The sequence below is a fragment of the Rousettus aegyptiacus genome, unplaced genomic scaffold, assembly GCF_014176215.1.
Source record: "Rousettus aegyptiacus isolate mRouAeg1 unplaced genomic scaffold, mRouAeg1.p scaffold_m13_p_9, whole genome shotgun sequence".
Taxonomy (NCBI): Eukaryota; Metazoa; Chordata; class Mammalia; order Chiroptera; family Pteropodidae; genus Rousettus; species Rousettus aegyptiacus.
The window spans coordinates 101,122,111-101,140,458 of NW_023416312.1; the positions used below are offsets into that span (position 1 = coordinate 101,122,111).

General features: G+C 47.1%; 3 protein-coding genes across 3 annotated transcripts; 2 read left to right on the forward strand and 1 right to left on the reverse strand.

Annotated features, from left to right (window-relative positions):
* Positions 1-425: 425 nt before the first annotated feature.
* LOC107499612 (60S ribosomal protein L15-like) lies at positions 426-5,957 on the reverse strand. Its single transcript, XM_036226571.1, is given in 2 exon segments — positions 426-1,040; positions 5,928-5,957. Coding segments are annotated over 2 exon segments (645 nt in total).
* A 733-nt stretch (positions 5,958-6,690) lies between these two features.
* Positions 6,691-8,593, forward strand: LOC107499614 (cancer/testis antigen 1-like). The gene is made up of 3 exons (XM_036227201.1): positions 6,691-7,507; positions 7,962-8,090; positions 8,281-8,593. Exons 1-3 carry the CDS (start codon positions 6,924-6,926, stop codon positions 8,417-8,419), a joined length of 852 nt encoding a protein of 283 aa, XP_036083094.1. The 5' UTR covers positions 6,691-6,923; the 3' UTR covers positions 8,420-8,593.
* A 2,138-nt stretch (positions 8,594-10,731) lies between these two features.
* On the forward strand, positions 10,732-12,211 carry LOC118607704 (EKC/KEOPS complex subunit LAGE3-like). Its single transcript, XM_036226412.1, has 3 exons — positions 10,732-11,252; positions 11,654-11,782; positions 11,971-12,211. The coding sequence occupies exons 1-3, from the start codon at positions 10,732-10,734 to the stop codon at positions 12,080-12,082; spliced, it is 762 nt and encodes a 253-aa protein (XP_036082305.1). The 3' UTR covers positions 12,083-12,211.
* The last annotated feature ends 6,137 nt before the right edge of the window (positions 12,212-18,348 follow it).

Genomic DNA, 18,348 nt, shown 5'->3' on the forward strand with positions numbered 1-18,348 from the left:
AGACTCATTCATTTTTCTTAGGATGGCTTTGGTGATTCGGGGTCTTTGTGCTTCCACACAAATCTGATGATTTTTTGTTCTATTTCTTTAAAAAACGCTGATGGCATTTTGATAGGAATTGCATTAAATCTGTATAATGCTTTAGGTAATAAGGTCATTTCAACTATGTTGATTCTTCCAATCCAAGAATACGAAATATCTTTCCATTTCTTTGTATCTTCTTCACTTTCTTTTAATAGGGTCTTATAGTTTTCATCATATAGGTCCTTCACATGTTTCGTTAGATTTATTCTTAGGTATTTTATTCTTTTTGTTGCAATTGTGAAAGGAATTATTTTTCTGACAATTCATTATTAGAGTATAGGAATACTATGGATTTTTTGACTGTCCTAAATCACTTATTAGGAAAGAATTTTACAAACATATTAGTGGTAACGATATAACTGAAGAGTATTGTGCCTTCTCCAAGTTGCACAGTGAGAACCACCAATAATATGGTGGAACTTGTGGCCCTTTCCAAGGACATGGCTCTTGTGGCCTGCATATGTCAGCCCTTGCATCTCCCTGTGCTTGTGGACTGGTTTGATGATCCACTTGGTATCAGGATTCCATGTGACAGTTTTATGGAATGGATCAATGAGGATAACGTCAAAGAATTTGTATGTGGAATGTTTACCAACCCAGTAAGCATTCAGCACTCTCAGAGCCCCACAGTAGTGTCCAGCTCGCTCCTCAGCAATAGACGGGAGACTTTGAGAAAACTTTAGCTGGTTAACACCGTGATGGACAGGCTTGCTGTAGGTCACACCCTTAGGAACTGGGCATTTATGGCCACTGTGGCACACATGAATCCGATATATGACATAACCTTGCTTGGCCTTGTATCCCAGCCTGCACACTTTATCGGGGTGGGCAGGGCAGTGGGGCCTGCGAGGTACAGAGAGCTGGCAATTCTGCCAGCAGTGCACCCTGAGAAGAAAGCGCATGACATTGGACTGCTTCTTCCTTCATAGCTCCTGAATGTACTTGTAAGCATCTATCTTGGCTTACCTGATGGCTGCGGCCAGACAGAAAGGCTCTATGGATTTTTGAACATTGATTTTGTATCCAGAAACTTTACTGTATTTGTTTATTGTTTCTAGTAGTGTTCTTGTAGAGTCTTTAGGGTTTTCTGTATAGAGAATCATGTCATCCACAAATAGTGACACTTTGACTTCTTCGTTTCTTATTTGGATGCGTTTTATAGCTTTCTCTTGTCTGATTGCACCCGCTAGGACCTCCAATGTTATATTGAATAACAGTAGTAATAGTAGACAGCCTTGCCCTGTTCCTGCTCTTAGAGGAAAGGTTTTTAGTTTTTCATCATTAAGCATGTTAGCTGAGGGTTTGTCAATAGATGGCCTTTATTATGTTAAGGTACTTTCCTTCTATACCAATTTCGTTAAGTATTTTGATCATAAATGGGTGCTGTATCTTGTCTAAAGCTTTTTCTGCATCTATTGATATGATCATATGATTCTTGTTTTTTAACTTGTTTATATAGTGTATTCCATTAATCGATTTGCATATGTTGAACCATCCCTGTGCCTCTGGGGTGAAGCCCACTTGATCATGGCATATAATCTTTTTAATATGTTGCTGTATTTGGTTCTCTAGTATCTTATTTAGAAAATTTGCATTTGAGTCCATGAGAGATATTGGTCTGTAGTTTTCTTTTTTGTGTCATCTTTACAAGGTTTTGGTATCAGGGTAATATTGGCCTCATAAAATGAGTTAAGAAGTATTGCTTCCTCTTTGATTTTTTGGAAGAGTTTGAGAAAAATAGGTATTAAATCTTCTTTGAATGTTTGGTAGAATTCACTAGCGAAGCCATCTGGTCCTGGACTTTGACTTTTTCATAGGTTTTTGATGATTGTTTCAATTTCTATACTGCTGATCCACTTATTTAGATTTTCCAGTTCTTTTTGAGTCAATTTAGGAAGGTCATATCTTTCTAAGTACTTGCTCACTTCTTATAGGTTATTAAATTTGGTATTACATACTTTTTCATGGTATTCTTGTATGATCCTTTGTATTTCTGCAGTGTCTGTTGTAATTTCTCCTCTTTCAGCCCTGATTTTGTTTATTTGTGTCCTTTCTCTCTCTCTCTTTTTTTAGTGAGTCTAACCAGAGGTTTGTCAATTTTATTAAACATCTCAAAGAACCAGCTCTTTGTCGTATTTATTTTTTCTATTGTTTTTTAAAATTTCTTTTAATTCTGCTCTAATTTTGATTATTTCTTTCCTTCTGCTGATTTTAGTCTTTATTTGTTCTTTCTTTTCTAGTTTTTAAAGATGAAGTGTTAGGTTGTTTATTTGGACTCATCCTTGTTTTTGGAGCTAGGCCTGTAATGATATGAACTTTCCTCTTACTACCGTTTTTGCCATGTCCCAAAAGTTTTGATATGTTCTACTATCATTATCATTCACTTCTGTGTCTCTCTTGATCTCTCTTTTTATTTCTTCCCTGATCCAGTTATTCTTCAGTAGCGTGTTGTTTAATCTCCATGTATTTGTCGTTCTTCCCACTTTCTTTTTGCAGTTAATCTCTAGTTTCAAAACATTATGATCAGCGAATATGGTTGGTATGATTTCAACCCTCTTATGTTTGTTGAGGTTATTTCTGTGTCCCAATATGTGGTTGATTCTTGAGAATTTTTCATGTGTAGTAGAGAAGAATATATAAGCAGCTGTTTTGAGATGGAAGGCTCTGTAAATGTCAATTATGTCCAGTTGATCTAATGTGTCATTTAAGGATGTTATTTCCTTACTGATTTTCTATTTGAATGATCTGTCCATATCTGACAGTGAGGTTTTTAAATCCCTTGCTATGATAGTGTTTTGGTCTGTTTCTCTGTTTAGTTCTGTTAGTGATTGTTTTATATACTTTGGGGCTCCCTGATTGAGAGCAAAGATACTAATAAGTGTTATGTCTTCCTGGTATATGATTCCTTTTATCATTATGAACTGTCCCTCAGTATCTTTCTTTACTTTTTTGAGTTTGAAGTCTATTTCATATGATATAAGTACTGCTAGTCCCACTTTTCTCTGAATGCCATTCGCTTGAAACATTATTTTCTGCCCTTTCACTTTGAGTCTATATTTTTCTTTGGAACTGAGATGTGTCTCCTGGAGGCAACATATAGTTGGATTTTGTTTTTTTGATCCAATCTGCAACTCTGTGCCTTTTTATTGGTGAGTTCAGTCTATTTACATTTAGGGTGATTATTGGAATATGAAGTTTTCCTATAGCCATTTTATCTTTTGCTTTCTGGTAGCTTGGTGTTTCAATTGCTTCCTTATCCTTGTGTGTCTATTTTATTTATTTTGGTTGGGTTTTATGGATTTCCCCTCTGGTCCTTCTTGTTTTATGTTATATACTTCAGTTCTGAATCTCTGGCATGCAGTTGCCATTACAAATATGTAGAGGATCATTTTATATATATACATATATATAAATACATATATTAGTCCATTTTTTTCTGCATGTGTCTTATTTTCATTCCCCTTTGCGAATTTGGATCTTTGAATCCTCCTCCCCTTTTCTGTTATTGTTGTTTCAATTTGACCCTATGTATGCCGAACGTTCATTACTATCCTGCAATAGCAAATCTCTTATTATTAGTTAAGCTTATAATGCCTTGTTCTTAGTAAGGGTTGCACTCCTCTGCTTCTATCTGCCTGCCTGCTAGTCACTTTTATCATAGCTATATATTTTTTTGTCATTTTTTTTAGGTGAGCTGAATCCTTTCAGTACTTCCTGTAATGCAGGCCTCATACTGGAGAATTCTCTCAATTTTTGTATATCTGGAAAGATCTTTATTCCTCCTTCGTATCTAAAGGAGACCTTTGCTGGATACATTATTCTTGGCTGGTAGTTCCTTTCATTTCATAGTTTGAATATTTGATTCCACTCCTTTTTTGCTTATAAAATTTGTGCTGAGAAGTCCGATGATAATCTAATGGGTTTTCCTTTATAGGTTACCATCTTCCTTTCCCTGGCTGCCCTGGTAATTCTTTCTCTGTCATTGATTTTTGATGCTTTTAATATAATGTGTCTTGGAGAAGGTTTTGGGGTTGAGATAATGGGATATTCGATTGACTTCCTAAATTCCAAGGTCCAGTTCATTCCTGTGGTAGTTCTTATGTGCAGATCCCTTGCTCTGATGTGCTGGTGTGCAGGTTGGGTATTTTTTGTTGGGTTTTAGATATTTAGCTTATTGTTTTAAGGAGAGAGAACTAGGGACATCTCCCACTTTGCCATGTTTCTGATGTCACTCTCCATGTTTAGTATTTAAAACAGTGACTGAAACATGGTAATCACTCAATCAATGTTATTGGTTATTATTATTCCATTATTAGTAGGTTTAGAAAAGTCTTTCCATATCCAAAAATTAAATAAATTTTATCTAAATTTTCTTTCTGTATTTCCATTTTGATTTTATTGTGTGTATAATACACAAACACCTTCTCATTATAAACAATTCATATGATATACAAATATGTAGCATAAATATGGATGTATTCCTTTGTAAACTTTCCTCCCATGTTTCGCTGAGATATGTAACAACAGCTTAATACTTCAATGTTCATTTGTCCATCCCTATTTCATTCTTTCAACAGTCACTTGCACCTTAGAATTATCCCACCAAATCATAAGCGAATGAGGCATTTACCCAGTGACTCCTGGCTGCATCAGCGGAGAGCTGTATCCAGGGGTGCAAACTCCTCTGCACTCCCAGTCACACCCTATGTACAGGCTGGATGGAAGCAGGAAAAGAGGATGTGCAGGGAGCTGGAGGGGAGTGCTGGCACTGGGTACAGAGGTGTCCATCACAGCAGCCCAAAGTCAGAGGGCATGAGGGGAGGCAGGGGCCCTGAGGCTTAGCAGGAATAAGCAGCCTGCAGTTGATGGTGAGCAGGAAGCGATTCTAGAGATATGTAGAAAACACAGGAAGGAGCTCATTAAGAGGTCAAAACAGAGCTCTTCACTTGTCACCCTGCCCAGGTTATTTTTCCCTTGATGGCCGGCCCTATGTCAGTAAGACCCAGTTATGCCAAAGCTGGAGGTCCTCCTTGACAATACATTTCTTCATCCTGCACATCCAGTCCTTCCTGACCCACTAACTACTCTTTCCTGTGTTTTCTTTTGAGCCCCTTCACCCACCTGCCCTGCTTGATGGGTTCCTCTTTCCCATACTATTATCCTTTCTCCCCAAGTATGTCAGCTCTGTGGGGAAAAGGCTTTCTGCTGGTTTCCTTCCCTGCTCTATTATTCCCAGTTTCTGGACATATGTGGGGCATGGAGACCCTCAGAAGAAATACTTGCCCAAGGAAGCAGCTCGAGTGAGGAGGGCTCCCCTGAACCTCCAGTTTTATACTCTTCCCTCCCCGTAGACAAGCAGAGGTGAAGAAGGAGCCAGCCCTGGAAAATGACATGTTTTTATTGCTATGTTTGCAGTGGCTTTTAGCACAGTAAGAATGTCCCCATTGCCCCCACCCCCTTGCCCAGCCCTGCCCCTCCAGCTGATGTCAGGGTGTGGGGAAGACTTTCTAGGTCCACTCTGTGGCTGTCTCGGGATTGGATGTGACGCCAAGGGGGGTTAAGGGAAGCTGCTACACAGAAGACTTGGGCACTGCATCAGCCTTAAGCTCGCAGGTGGGAGCCAAGCTGGATCCCTTCCCTGGCTGGTGCCCACCTCAGACCCCTCCCAGGGGGCAGGATATGGGCAAGCCTGAGCTCGCCAGGTGAGCAGCTCCAGATCCCTGGGATGGAACTTCGCATCTACTCACCCCAACGACTTGCAGGCAAATGAGCAGTGTGGGGACAGAGGCCACATAGCCTTGCCTGCCTCCAGCTGTACCTTTCTGGTTAACCTGACCCCTTACCAAACACAGAGGTAGACCAGCACCAGGCATGCCAGCAGACACAGGGTCACCTCCCATTTGAGGGAACCTGGCACCTTCAGCCCCCCAGAAAGCTACAAGACTTTGATACTGAGGTAGGGACAGCCGATGAGGGCTTGTCAGCAAAGGTAAAAGTGACTGGGAGCTGTCACAGGTGTGATGCTCCCTTTACTACAGGCCTTGTTCCTTCTGGTCCCACCAGAGCACCTGAGTTGAGCCCCAGCCCAAGTCTGCCACTTGGAGGCATTGTAGTCTGCGTGCCCAAAGCCCAGGAGACCCTGGGGGGATGCAGTGGCTGGCAGGCACCGCATAGCAACAGTGCCTGGATTAAAAAATGGTGATGAAGGAGAAAAGTTCAATCATCCTAGTTCCCACAGGGCCTACTCTGGAGGGTCCCCAGGGTCAGGCAGGGCCCAGGTGTGACTCTTGCTGGGAACCACCTCAGGGATGGTCTCCGCTTAACTATGCAGACTTGCAGGCTCAGGCCATGTGTGGCACCCAGAGACAGGGACGTGAAGGGCCTGGCCCCGTAGTGCCAGACTCATTCCCAGAGGTCAATGACGGGAGACCAAAGGTCAGCAAGCTTGTCACATGTGAGGCGGACCGTCCTGGTACTGACACAGGCCCTTAGGTTAATCCGCAGATGTGGTGCGGAGCGAGCTTAGTGAGAAACTGTCACATGCCCAGGGTCTAAGTCCAAGCACGAGAGGTGGGGCATGCCATTAGTGCCCGTGCAAAGGGGAGGGGCGGGGCTTCGTGGAGGCATTCTCATTGGCTAAGCCATCTGCGCGCTCTCGGGGCAGGCTTGGCGGAAATCCGGAAATGCGGAAATCCGGTAGACTCCATTACCACACGAATAGCAGAGCTTAGCGCATGCGCCCCAGAGATCCCTTGCGGCAGTGTGCGTGAACCGGCGGAACGTCCACACGGGGTCTCCGTTCCTTCAGGCGCGGGGCTGAAAGGACAGACGCAGTCAAGATGGCTTCTGAGGCGAACAGGGAAGTCGAAGCAGCCATCCGGGCCGCAGAAGAAGGGGTAGGGGGTGTGGCTGGTGTGGGGGATGTCCTCGAAGGCCCAGAAGACCAGGGTGGCCCCGGTGGGCCCCAAGGCCAGATTGAGCCGGGCAACCCTCAGGGCCAGGATAGCCCTGGTGGTCCCAGCAGCCACCGCGCCCCTGGCAGTCCTGATGGCCAAGGCGGCGCAGGTGCCCATGACCATCCTGGGAGCCCTGGTGTCACAGATAATCAGGGTGACCCTGGTGCCCGTGACGACCAGGACGGAGCTGGTGCTCATGACCATCCCGGAGGCCCTGGTGTCCCAGATGACCAGGGTGACCCTGGTGCCGATGACGAGGGTGATGCCAGTACCCAGGACCATCCGGGAGGCCCTGATGCCGGATACGAGCAGGCTGGCCATCGCGGCCTGGGCGGCCCTAGAGTCGAGGAAAGGGTGGGATTAGCAGCCGTACGGGCTGCCAATGTGGCGCGGGCACCTCGAGCCTCCGGGCCAGGGGGAGATGCAGCTCCAGTGGCTGTAGGACCAGGAGATAGAGCCATCGTCTTGTATCCTTTCCAAAGAGGCCCCGAAGCCTGGAGCCCAACGGATGGGTCAGAGCCATCCCACAGGGTGGACCATGGCTTTAGGGGACAGGGCACAGGACAGCCCAGGACAGGGGATGGGACAGCCGAGGACGGGTGTAAGGTGGGGGTACAAAAATGCGAGCAGGAGGCAAACCTGGGGTAGCCTGTTGGCAGGGGCAGTAGGAGAGTAGAGGAGGCTGGATTATGGGCAGGCAGGCCCCATGGAGTGTAGGAGGTGGGACAGGATGAGCTGAGGGAGGAGGGAGGCAGGCCAAGAGGACCTGAGTTGGCAGGACTGGGTGTGTGTGAGGCACGGTGGGGGAGGACGCCCCAAGAGGAAGCCTGGGGTGAAGGCCAGCCTCTGAGGTGTGAGCAAGCCTGAGGCACTGGCCGGTTCAGCCGCTGACGTGTGGCGCCTTAACCACAAAACTCTCAGCACTATCACTGTGCCATTTGGGACTCATCTGGAGGCAGAGATGGCCCGGCTGGCCATGGACATAGAGGACCCACGCACCCAGCAGGCCATTCAAAAGGAGTTCAGAGTGCATGGCAGCATCCTGGCTGTGTAAGTTCTGGAATGGGCCACACGGGGGTGGCAACCAGTGCTGGGGCCTAAGAGCCAGCCTTAGCTGGAGAGGGGGATCTGTAAAGGATAGGAGGGAACACTCAAGTGTCAGGTCTCAGGAGAGGGTGCAGTGTGCTGGGGGTGAGAGGGAGTCATACCCTCTAACTTGAGTTTTACCTCTCACTTTCAGCAGGTGGACTGCTGAAGAGCCAGGCCCCCTCCAAGATTCCATCAACTCTTTCTTCCAAAGGCTTTTCCTGGTGATTCGAAACATTCAGCACAGCAGACCCTGCACTCCCCTGAGGCTCGGAAGGGGGCCTAGGCCCTAATCCTGCGACCCTCTCAGCTGGGTACTGCACAGGGAATCTATTTCTGGATCAGCACCACTGTCTCCCTGGGGAGTCACTGTTTGCCCATATTGTCGTTTGCTTCTCCAGTCCCACTTGTTTGTTTCCCTGTTGCTTCAGGAATAGAGTGATTAAATACTTGTTAAGTGCAGCAAAGAAAACTGAGCTAGTATTCTGGGTCTGCTTTTCAGCCTCTGCGCCTGCATATTTCCTTGCCTTTGTCTGGGCTGGGAGGGGAGGGGAGGTGCTGGGGATTCAGAGAGTGGTACAAAGTAACTGTAGACAACTAAGAAAAGCAAGAAAATGAAAATCGGTTGCTCTGACATTGGGCATTAACCACAGTCAACATTTTAGAATATCTTTGCTGGTTAAACTTGTACTTATGCGTTAAATGTGTAATGGTAATAGAAATGTATAGAGTTATTACTCAGGTATTTTTTGTGAGCTTAGCATTAATTTCTCCTCAAAGTCATTGAACATAGGAACGTGACCTCTTTCTAAAAGTGCTTCAAGAACATGTCAGCGAATAATACAATTCTTGAACGTTTATATGATTTCCTTTTCCTTAAATTTTTGTGGCTAATTTTTCATTGGAATACTTGTATTGAAGACTTTCCATGAGTGCTTCTTCCCATAAGATAGATTCCAGAGGGTAGAGATGTTGACCTCCGTGTTTACTTCCTATTTCTTTTTAAGACTCTTGATCACAATGGCTCTTCAGAAAACATGCCTCTGACCAGATTTGTGGTTTCCTAAAAATCCTTGTTCCTGTTGGGGTGTTTTCTGAACACGAAAGAGCTTAGTTTGCAAGAGAGACGACATAAAACCCAGGGACAGTAGAATAGGAATTTTGGGCTGGCTGGCCTTGCTTCAGGTCAGAGAGGACGATGGCTGTGACACCTGGCGTAGTCTCTGCGATTGGGGGAGCTAGCTCCCTCTGTTATGGCATTTCTCCTGAAACCTGGATGTCGTGGACTGGAGAGGAACTGTGAGGGGTGGCAGGGACATAAACTTCGGTACAAGAGAGGGGCAGATGCTGCCTTGGTCTCTGACCTTCACGAGGGAAGGCTGCTGGGCCTGGATGTAGAAGGTGAGAAGGCATCGTCAGCAATGGGGTGGGGATTGAGCAGCCTGGACTGAGGTTCCTGTCCCGCCCCTCAGACCCAACCCAGGTACTTCGCCATGGCATCAGGGGATCCCAGCACAGACTGGAGGCACCACGGGGAATGCAGTTTATGAGCTCTGTCATTGTCTCCAGCCCTGCGCGCCTGTAGCTATACCTTTCCTGTTAACCCTGACCCCCTTACAGACACAGAAGTAGACCAGCACTCAGCACTCCAGCAGCCAGTAGGGTCACCGCCCAGGCGATGAACCCTGGCACCTCCAGCCCCAGCCCCACCCCTCACCCACCCCTGAGTGCCAGACGACTATTGCTGGGGAAGGCAGAGCCATGAGAGCTGTGCCAGCAGAGGGGCAAGCGACTGGGACCTGTCCATGGGGTGGTGCTCCCCAGGCTGCAGCCCTCGAGCCTGGCTGGTCCATCGTGAGCACCTGAGCTGACCCGGGCCTAAGCCTGCCTCCTGGAGGCATCGCAGTGTGTGCGCCTGGAGCCCGGGAGGCCCTGGGCGGAGGCAGCGGGACTGCCGGCTACCCACCTCCAGGGGCAGTTAGGTACCACGGAGTGACAGCCCCTGGAGTAAAAAATGGCACTGGAGAAGTGAAGGCCATCCATCCACGCTCCTTCAGGGACTGGGATGGACGGTCCCCGGGGTAAGACAGAGCCCAGGTGTGGCTCCTGCTGGGAGCTACCCCAGTGATGGTCCGCGCTCAACTCAGCAGGCTTGTAGGCTCAGCCCTGTGTGGCGCCCAGAGATAAGAACGTGAAGATCCTGGCCCTGTTGCCCCAGACTCATTCCCAGAGAACCATGAGAGGGGACCTGAGGTCAGCAAGCCTGTCACACATGAGGGGGACCGTCCTGGCACTGGCACAGGCTCTTAGGTTCACCCGCCAGCGTGGGCTGTGGCAGGCTTGGTGGGAAACTGTCAAGTGCCCAGGGCCTCAGCCTGAGCGCGAGGGCAGCCGTTCCATTGGCTCAGGGGGCGGAGCTTCGTGGGGGCGTCCTCATTGGCTAAGCCGTCCCTGGGCTCTCTGGGCCAGACTGGCGGGACCTGGTGTCAAGCTGTCGTTCTTGCGCAGGCGCACTGTATCCGTCTCAGCAGTCGCCTGAAAGAGCGGAACGCCTTGAGGGGCCTCAGCACCTCAACCGCGGGCTGAGAGGGCTGTCGCAGTCAAGATGGCCTCCGAAGAGATGAGGGAAGTCGCAGCTGCCATACAGGCTGTAGAAGAAGGGGCAGGGGGTGTGCCCGGTGCGGGAGGTGGCCTCGGCAGCCTTGAAGACCAGGGTGGCCCTGGAGACCCAAATGGCCAAGGTCTTCTTGGCATTCCAGGAGAACAAAGTGGTTCTGGCGGCCCTAGTGGCCAAGGTAGCCCTGACAACCAGGGTGTCCCTGGTACTCCTAATGACCAGGAGAGCCCTGATGCCCCTGAAAACCAGGGTGGCTGTGCTGCCCCTGATGACCAAGTTGGCCCTATTGCCTCTGACATCCAGGGTGGTGCCTGTGCCTGTGACCATCATGGAGGCCCTGATGCCCAATACGAGCAGGGTGGCCACCGTGGCCTGGGTGGCCCTGGAACCGAAATGGTGAGATCAGTGTCCTTAGGGGCTCCCCATGCGGCATGGGCAGCGCGTGCTTCCGGGCCGGGTGGAGACGCAGCTCCAGAGGCTGAAGGATCAGGAGACATACGCATCATCTTGTATCCTTTCCAACGAGACCCTGAGGCCTTGTGGCCAACAGATAGGTCAGGGATATCTCACAGGACAACCCGGGGCGGGAGTGGGGTAGGCGGACAAAAATGGGAGCCGGGAGGTGAAGCTGAGGTAGCCTGGTGGCAGGGACAGGGGGAGAGGAGAAGAGGCAGGAGGGTGGGCAGGCAGGCCTCAGACAGTAGGGAAGGCAGGACAAGATGAGCTGAGGGAGGAGGGAGGCAGACTGATGTGGCCAGAGCAGGCAGGACAGGGATCGTGTGTGGCAAGGTGGGGGGGGACCCCCAGAAGGGTAGCCTGGGGTGAAGGTCAGCCTCTGAGGTGCGAGCAAGCCTGACGCACTGGCCAGTTCAGCCGCTAATGGATGACACCTTAACCGAGATTCCCTCAGCATGATCAATGTGCCTTTCCAGTCTCACCTGGAAGCAGAGATAGTCCACTTGGCCATGGACATCGAGCACCCGCCCCACAATCCGGCCGTTCGAATTGAGTTCAGAGTGCGAGGCAGGATCCTGGCTGTGTCAGTTCTGGAACGGGCCAACATGGGGGTGGCGGCCAGTGTCCGGACCTAAGAGACAGTCAGCCAGAGAGGGGGATCTGTAACAGATAGGAAGTTTCCCTCAAGTGTCAGGCCTCAGGAGGGGGTGCGGTGTGCTGGGGGCAGCGGGAGTCATCCCCTCTAACTTGGTTTTTACCCCTCACTTTCAGCAGGTGGACGGCTGAAGACCCCGGTCTCCTCCAAGATGCTGTCAACTCCTTTTTCAATCGTCTTTACATGGTGATGGGAAACATCCAGCACATCAGACACCTTTTCCCATGAGTTTTGGAAGGGGGGCTGGGATTTAATCCTGCGACCACCCCCCGAATCGGGCAATGCCCAGGAAATCAATTTCCGGAGCAGTGCCACTCTCTCCCTGGGACCCCACGGTTTGCCCATATTGTCGTTTGCTTCTCCAGGCCCACTTGTTTGTTTCCCTGTTGCCTCAGAAATGGGATGATTAAATACTTGTGCAGTGCAGCAAATAAAACCGAGCTTATTTTGTGTCTTCCTTTTAGCTACTGCGCCCGCCCGTGTATTTCTTTGTCTTTGTCATCAGCTTTGGAGGGGAGGGGAGGTGCTGGGATTCAGAGAGTGGTACAAAGTAATTGAAGACAACTAAGAAATGCAAGAAAATGAAAATTAGTTGTGTTCTGACATTTAGCATTAAATGTATAATGATAAGAGAAATGTATAAGGTTATTACTTAGAGTATTTTTGCAAGATTAGTATTAATTTATCCTGAAAATATTTTACTGAACATATGACATGACCTCTATCTAATAGTGCTTCAAAAACTATGTCGGTGAACAATGTAATTCTTGAATGTTTATATAATTTCCTTTTCTTAAATGATTCTGGCTAATTTTTCATCGGAATCCTTGTATTGAAGACTTTTCATGAGTGCTTCTTCCAGTAAGATAGATTCCAGAGGGGAGAGATGTTGACCTGCGTGTTTACTTGCAATTTCTTTTTAAAAACTTCGATCCCAATTGTTCTTCAGAAATCATGCCTCTCACGAGATTTCTGTTTTCTCAAAATCCTTGTCACCGTTGGGTTGGTTTCCAAACAGGAAAGAACTTAGTTTGAGAGAGAGAAGAGAGAAAACCCAGGGACAGCAGAATAGGAACTCGTGGCTGACCGCACTTGCTTCGGGTCAGGGAGAAAAAGGGCTGCAACGCTTGTTGAAGTTTTTGGAATACGGGGAGTTAGCTCCCTCTGATATAGCTTTTATCCTATAATCTTGCTAAACTCACTAAGTAGTTCTAGGCGCTCTTTCTTTCGTAGATTCTCCGGATTTCCTACAGAGACAATCATGTCTTGCAGATCAAGGTTTTCTTCTTCCCTTTCACTTGGGATGTCTCTATTTGACTGATTTATTTCCTCCTATGAGTTGAATTTTTCTGATTTTTGGCATCCTTGGTAACTTTGTGGTGGTTGTTGTTACAAACCTATAATTTTCCTTGTGCGCTAAATATTTTGCAATCCTTAATCTATTTCCGAACTTTTTTAAATCGAATATTCTTACTTTAGTTAGAAACTCTTTTATCCTTTTGAATCTTTTCAGATTTGCTATGTGTGGGCAGAGCAGCTTCTAATATAGGTCTAATTATTTTCCACACTCCCGAGACAAGCGCCCTCTGAGTATTGTATATGATGCCACACCTGGGGTGATCAGTATTCTCCTGAAACCTCAAAGAAGATCCTCTGCGATCTCTAGGATCATCTCTTCCTGCAGCTCTTGATCTGCAGTACACGGACTGGGCTTCAGGGTGCTATCTCTCTGGTTCTTCCTTCCTCACCTAGCAAAGCCCAGAATAAGCCTACTGCCTTCTCCCGTGGGTGGACTGCTGAAGCTGCTGGCAGCCTGAACACCAAGGTCAGGTCACAGAATTTCTCTGTTCCAAACCCGCCCCAAGCTCCTCTCTCACCCAGAGCTACACGGCCAAATCCTTTCCAGTGGTCTACAAACTCTGCTATGATCCAGCTCACATCCTCTCTGGCCTCCTTCGCTCCTCTCCCTACCTTGCTCACTCAGATCCAGCCACATCGGCCTCCTCCCCTGTCTGAGATACACCAGGCCTACTCCTGCCTCAGGTAGTTTGCACTGGCTCTTTCCAGTCTGGAACTCTCTTCCCTCGTGGAGCCACGTGGCTTAACTTTGACTTCTTTCAGGTCCTTCTCAGATGTCATCCCCTCAGAGAGGCTTCTCTGGCCACCTCATTAAAATTTCCCCCCACTCCTCCCACTCCCTGCATCACTTATTACCACATACGGTGCCCGCAGCTTGCAGAACACTGCCTGCCTGGCATAGAGTAACCCAACACACACTTGCTTTGTAATCAGACCATGGTCTCTCCCACCGGAGTCTCATCGAAAGTCAATTTCCTGGGTCAGAACACACCTGGCCTATGCCTGCCCCCTCCCCTTCACCCTGCATTAATGGGCAGGGGAGGGGAAAAGAGATTGGCAGGTTCACCATGCCGGACATAGAACTAGGAGAAGAAGGAGCTGCCAGATTTTAAGTAACTTGGGTGCATTGAAGCCACTCGGGGTGGAGTGGGGGGTTGAATACAGAGATGACATGATTCGACCTCTGTCTAAGTGGGTTCTCTCCTCCACATTGGGAGAGGAGGGCAGAAGGCGAGTGATAGGTTGGCAACATCCCGGGGGGACACATATTTACAGAGGGAGACTGCGAGGTGGAGATAAATTAAATAAATAGGTGGTTGGGGGTATAAACAGCAAGGAGGGCGGGGGCTGTCACAACACCTGGGCACAAGGTCGGGAGGCTGAGGGTATTGCTGCTGCTGCTGGGGTGTGGGGCTTGGTCCTGTCACCCCCTCCCCGCCTGCAGGGCCCAAAGCAAGGCACTGATGCAGGGGGCCCAGGTGTACCTCGCCTGTGCCACCCAATCTCGAGCTCTGCCCTCCCACTTCGACGCGAAGGTAGCCCAGGACAGAGAAGTCCCCTCCTCGCTGGTTCTGCCACCTTTAGCTGTTGATGGATACAAGGCTGATGATCTGCTCCAGCTTCTGGTGCAGCTTAGATGAAGTAGACAAATTCTTTCAAAGACGCAAATTACTGTAAGATGAGAAGACAAAAAATAATATCTGAGGAACTATAACAAGTAAGGAAGATGGATTCATATCTTAAAACCTCCCCATAAATAAAACTCCTGGCCAGGTACTATATTTATTACTCCTATCAAATATTTAAGGGAGAAATTGTGCTAGTCTTATACTCTTCTTCTCCAGTAAATAGAGGAATTGGAACATTATTATCATGAAACAAAAACCAGACTTTTAATACATCTGACAAGAGGTTAATATCCAAAATACATAAAGAACTTATATGACTCAACACAAGAAAACAAACAACCCAATTAAAAAATGGGCAGAATACCCAAACAGATATTTCTCCAAAGAGGAAAAATAGATGGCCAACACACATATGAAAAGATGCTCAAGGTTACGAATCATCAGAGAAATACAAATTAAAACCACTGTGAGATATCGTCTCATGCCTGTCAGGGTGGCTATCATCAATAAATCAAAGAACGACAAGTGCTGGCGAGGATGCGGAGAAAAGGGAACCCTCATTCGCTGTTGGTGGGATTGCCAATGGGTACAGCCGCTATGGAAAACAGTCCGGAGGTTTTTCACAAAATTAAAAATGGATTTACTTTTTGATCCAGCAATTGCACTTCTGGGTATTTATCCAAAGAAAATCAAAACAATGATTTCTAAAGATTTATGCATCACTATGTTCATGGCAGCACAATTTACAACAGCCAAGATATGGAAGAGACCTACATGCCCATCAACAGACAATTTAAAAAAATGAAACCCTACCATTTACAACAACGTGAATGGTCCTAGAGGTTCTTATGCTGAGTGAAATAAGTCAGAGAAAGATAAATATCATATGATTTCGCTTATATGCGGAATCTAAGGAACAAAAAGAGCAAACTAATCACAAACAGACTCACAAATATAGAGGACGATCTGGTGACAGCCAGAGGGGAGGGTGTTTGGGGAGCTGGGAGAATGGGGTGAAGGGTTAAAGACGTACAAATCAGTAGTTGATAGATGGTCACGGGGATGGGGAGCACGGCAAAGGGAATGCAGTCAGCAGTAATGTAATGGCAGGTGAAGAGCCAGAGGAGAGAAAGAGCAATTAGGGGGGATCATTTTATAAACTATATAATTGTTTAACTATACACTTGAAACTAATAGTAAACTAAAAGTTTTTAAACATTAGCAAGAAGACAACTACAGACCAATATCCCCTGTGAACATCGATGCAAGAAAATTAATGAAAATATTAAGTCAAATTCAATAATATATTAAAACACTAATGGGCCACGATCAAGTGTGGTTTCTTCTAGAAATGCAAGGTTAAAGGACTAACGCAACTTGATTTCAGGACTTAGTCTAAAGGGACAGTAGTCAAGATGGTGTGTAACAGGTGCCACCACTGACCAGTCCCTCACAGATTCGCCCAGAGTACTTACAGCCCTTCAAGTTTTACTCATGGTAAGACCCTATACAGGGGTACTATTTTTTATCTTTTAAACTGTATTTCCACTGCATCTTTTCTACGTTTAGGTGCACAGATGCTTATCATCGTGTTAAAATTGCCTACAGTACTTAGTACGGTAACATTGTGTACTGATTTGTAGACTAGGAGCAATAGGTTATACCACAGGGCCTAAATGTGTAGTAGCCTAGACCATCTTGGTTTGTGTAAGTGGACTCTATGATGTTCACACGGTGACAAAATTTCTCAAAATGTATCCCTGCCATTAAGTGGCACATGCCGGTACCACGAACTTGATGCCTTAAACCAACAGATATTCATTCGCTCACAGTTCGGGAGGCTGGGAGTCTGAAATAAGGTGTTGGCAGGGTCGATTCCTTCTGGCGGCTGTGAGGGAGAGTCAATCCCGTGCCTGTCTCCGGAAAACTGATGGGTATCTGCACTGCTTGGCATTTCTTGGCTTATAGACTCATCTCTCCAATTCTTCCTCTGTCTTCAAACGGCCTTCTCCTCTCTCTGTCTCTGTGTGCTCACATGATTTTCTTATAAAGACATCAGTTGTTGGATGAGGACCACCCTAACACAGTGTGACCTCATCTTAACTAATTACATTTGCAAAGACCCTATTTCCAAATACGGTCACGTTCACAGGCTCAGCGTTAGGTTTTCAACGTATCCTTTTTGGAAGGCACAATCCAACGCACAACAATCCTCCATTGTTTCCCATTTAACTCAGGGGCAAGCTGTTAGCATGACTTGACTTCTGAGGCCCTACACCATGTGGTGCCTGTCAACTCTCTGACCCCTCTCCCGCTACTCTCCTCCACTCATTCTGTTCCAGCCCCACTGGTCTCTCCCCTCTCCCCTACTGTAATGCGGGAGTCCCAGGCCTGGAACTTGCACCTGGGTTTGGATATTCCAGAAAAACCATCAGGAGGACCAGAGAGATGAGAAATGCCGTTTATTACTTACGAGGCTGAGAAGTTTCAGCAGCAGCTGGTCAGAGCTTCAGGAAAAGGGCGGCTGCTCACCAAGAGCAAGCAGAATGTTTCTGTATGCATGCAAGCAGATGGAGGAGCTACCTCACTGGGGGACCAGCCGCCTTCTTAGATGGATGGGAGCAAGATGTGCTGCTTGGTTAAAGGAGCAGATAACGTCCACGGGAGCTGCAGAAAATGTCCTTAGGAGTAGGCGCTGCTGAAAGCTCTTTGTGTGCTGCCTTCTTTGGCTGCTGGCCGGGCAGTTTTCAGTCTCCCGAGTTTGTGGAGGGGCTATGTTCTGAGTGAATCCTATAGTCACCTCCTTCAAGTCTTCGCTCCAATCTCACCTTCACGATAAAGCCTCCCCAACCACCCCATTTACAATGGAAAACCGCTCATTCCAGCACTCCCTATTCTTTCCTCTTGCCGTAATACTGACCATCTTCCCATAGGCTACATCATGTAGTTATTTGCTTTGTTCCGTAACTGTCTCTCCCCGTTAGTATGTAACCTCCATGGAGGCTTAGAAGAGGGTTGAGCAACAAACGTTCCTTGAATTATTGAATAAAGTTAACCCAGAAAATGTGAGGAAACCCCTTTGTGGCCTAGGAGTGGGGAAGGACTTTGTAAATGTTTAAAACAAATAAGGGTGTCATAGCAATACTATATTTTTAAAATATTTTGCTGGACGTGGCATTCAGAGAAAAGCAGGAGTAGCGGTACTGATATCAGGTGAAACAGACTTCAAAATAAAAAAGGTAGAGATACTGAGGGACACTTCATAATGATAAGGGGAATCATGCACGAGGAAGACATAACACTTACTAATATCTATGCTCCCAATCACGGAGCCCCGAAGTATATAAAGCAATTAATAACAGAATTAAAGGGAGAAACAGACCAAAGCACTATCATATAGGTAAGCTGAATACTCCACTGTTAGATATGGACAGATCATCTGAACAGAAAATCGATAAGGAAATAACATCCTTAAATGACACATTAGACCAACTGGACATAATTGAC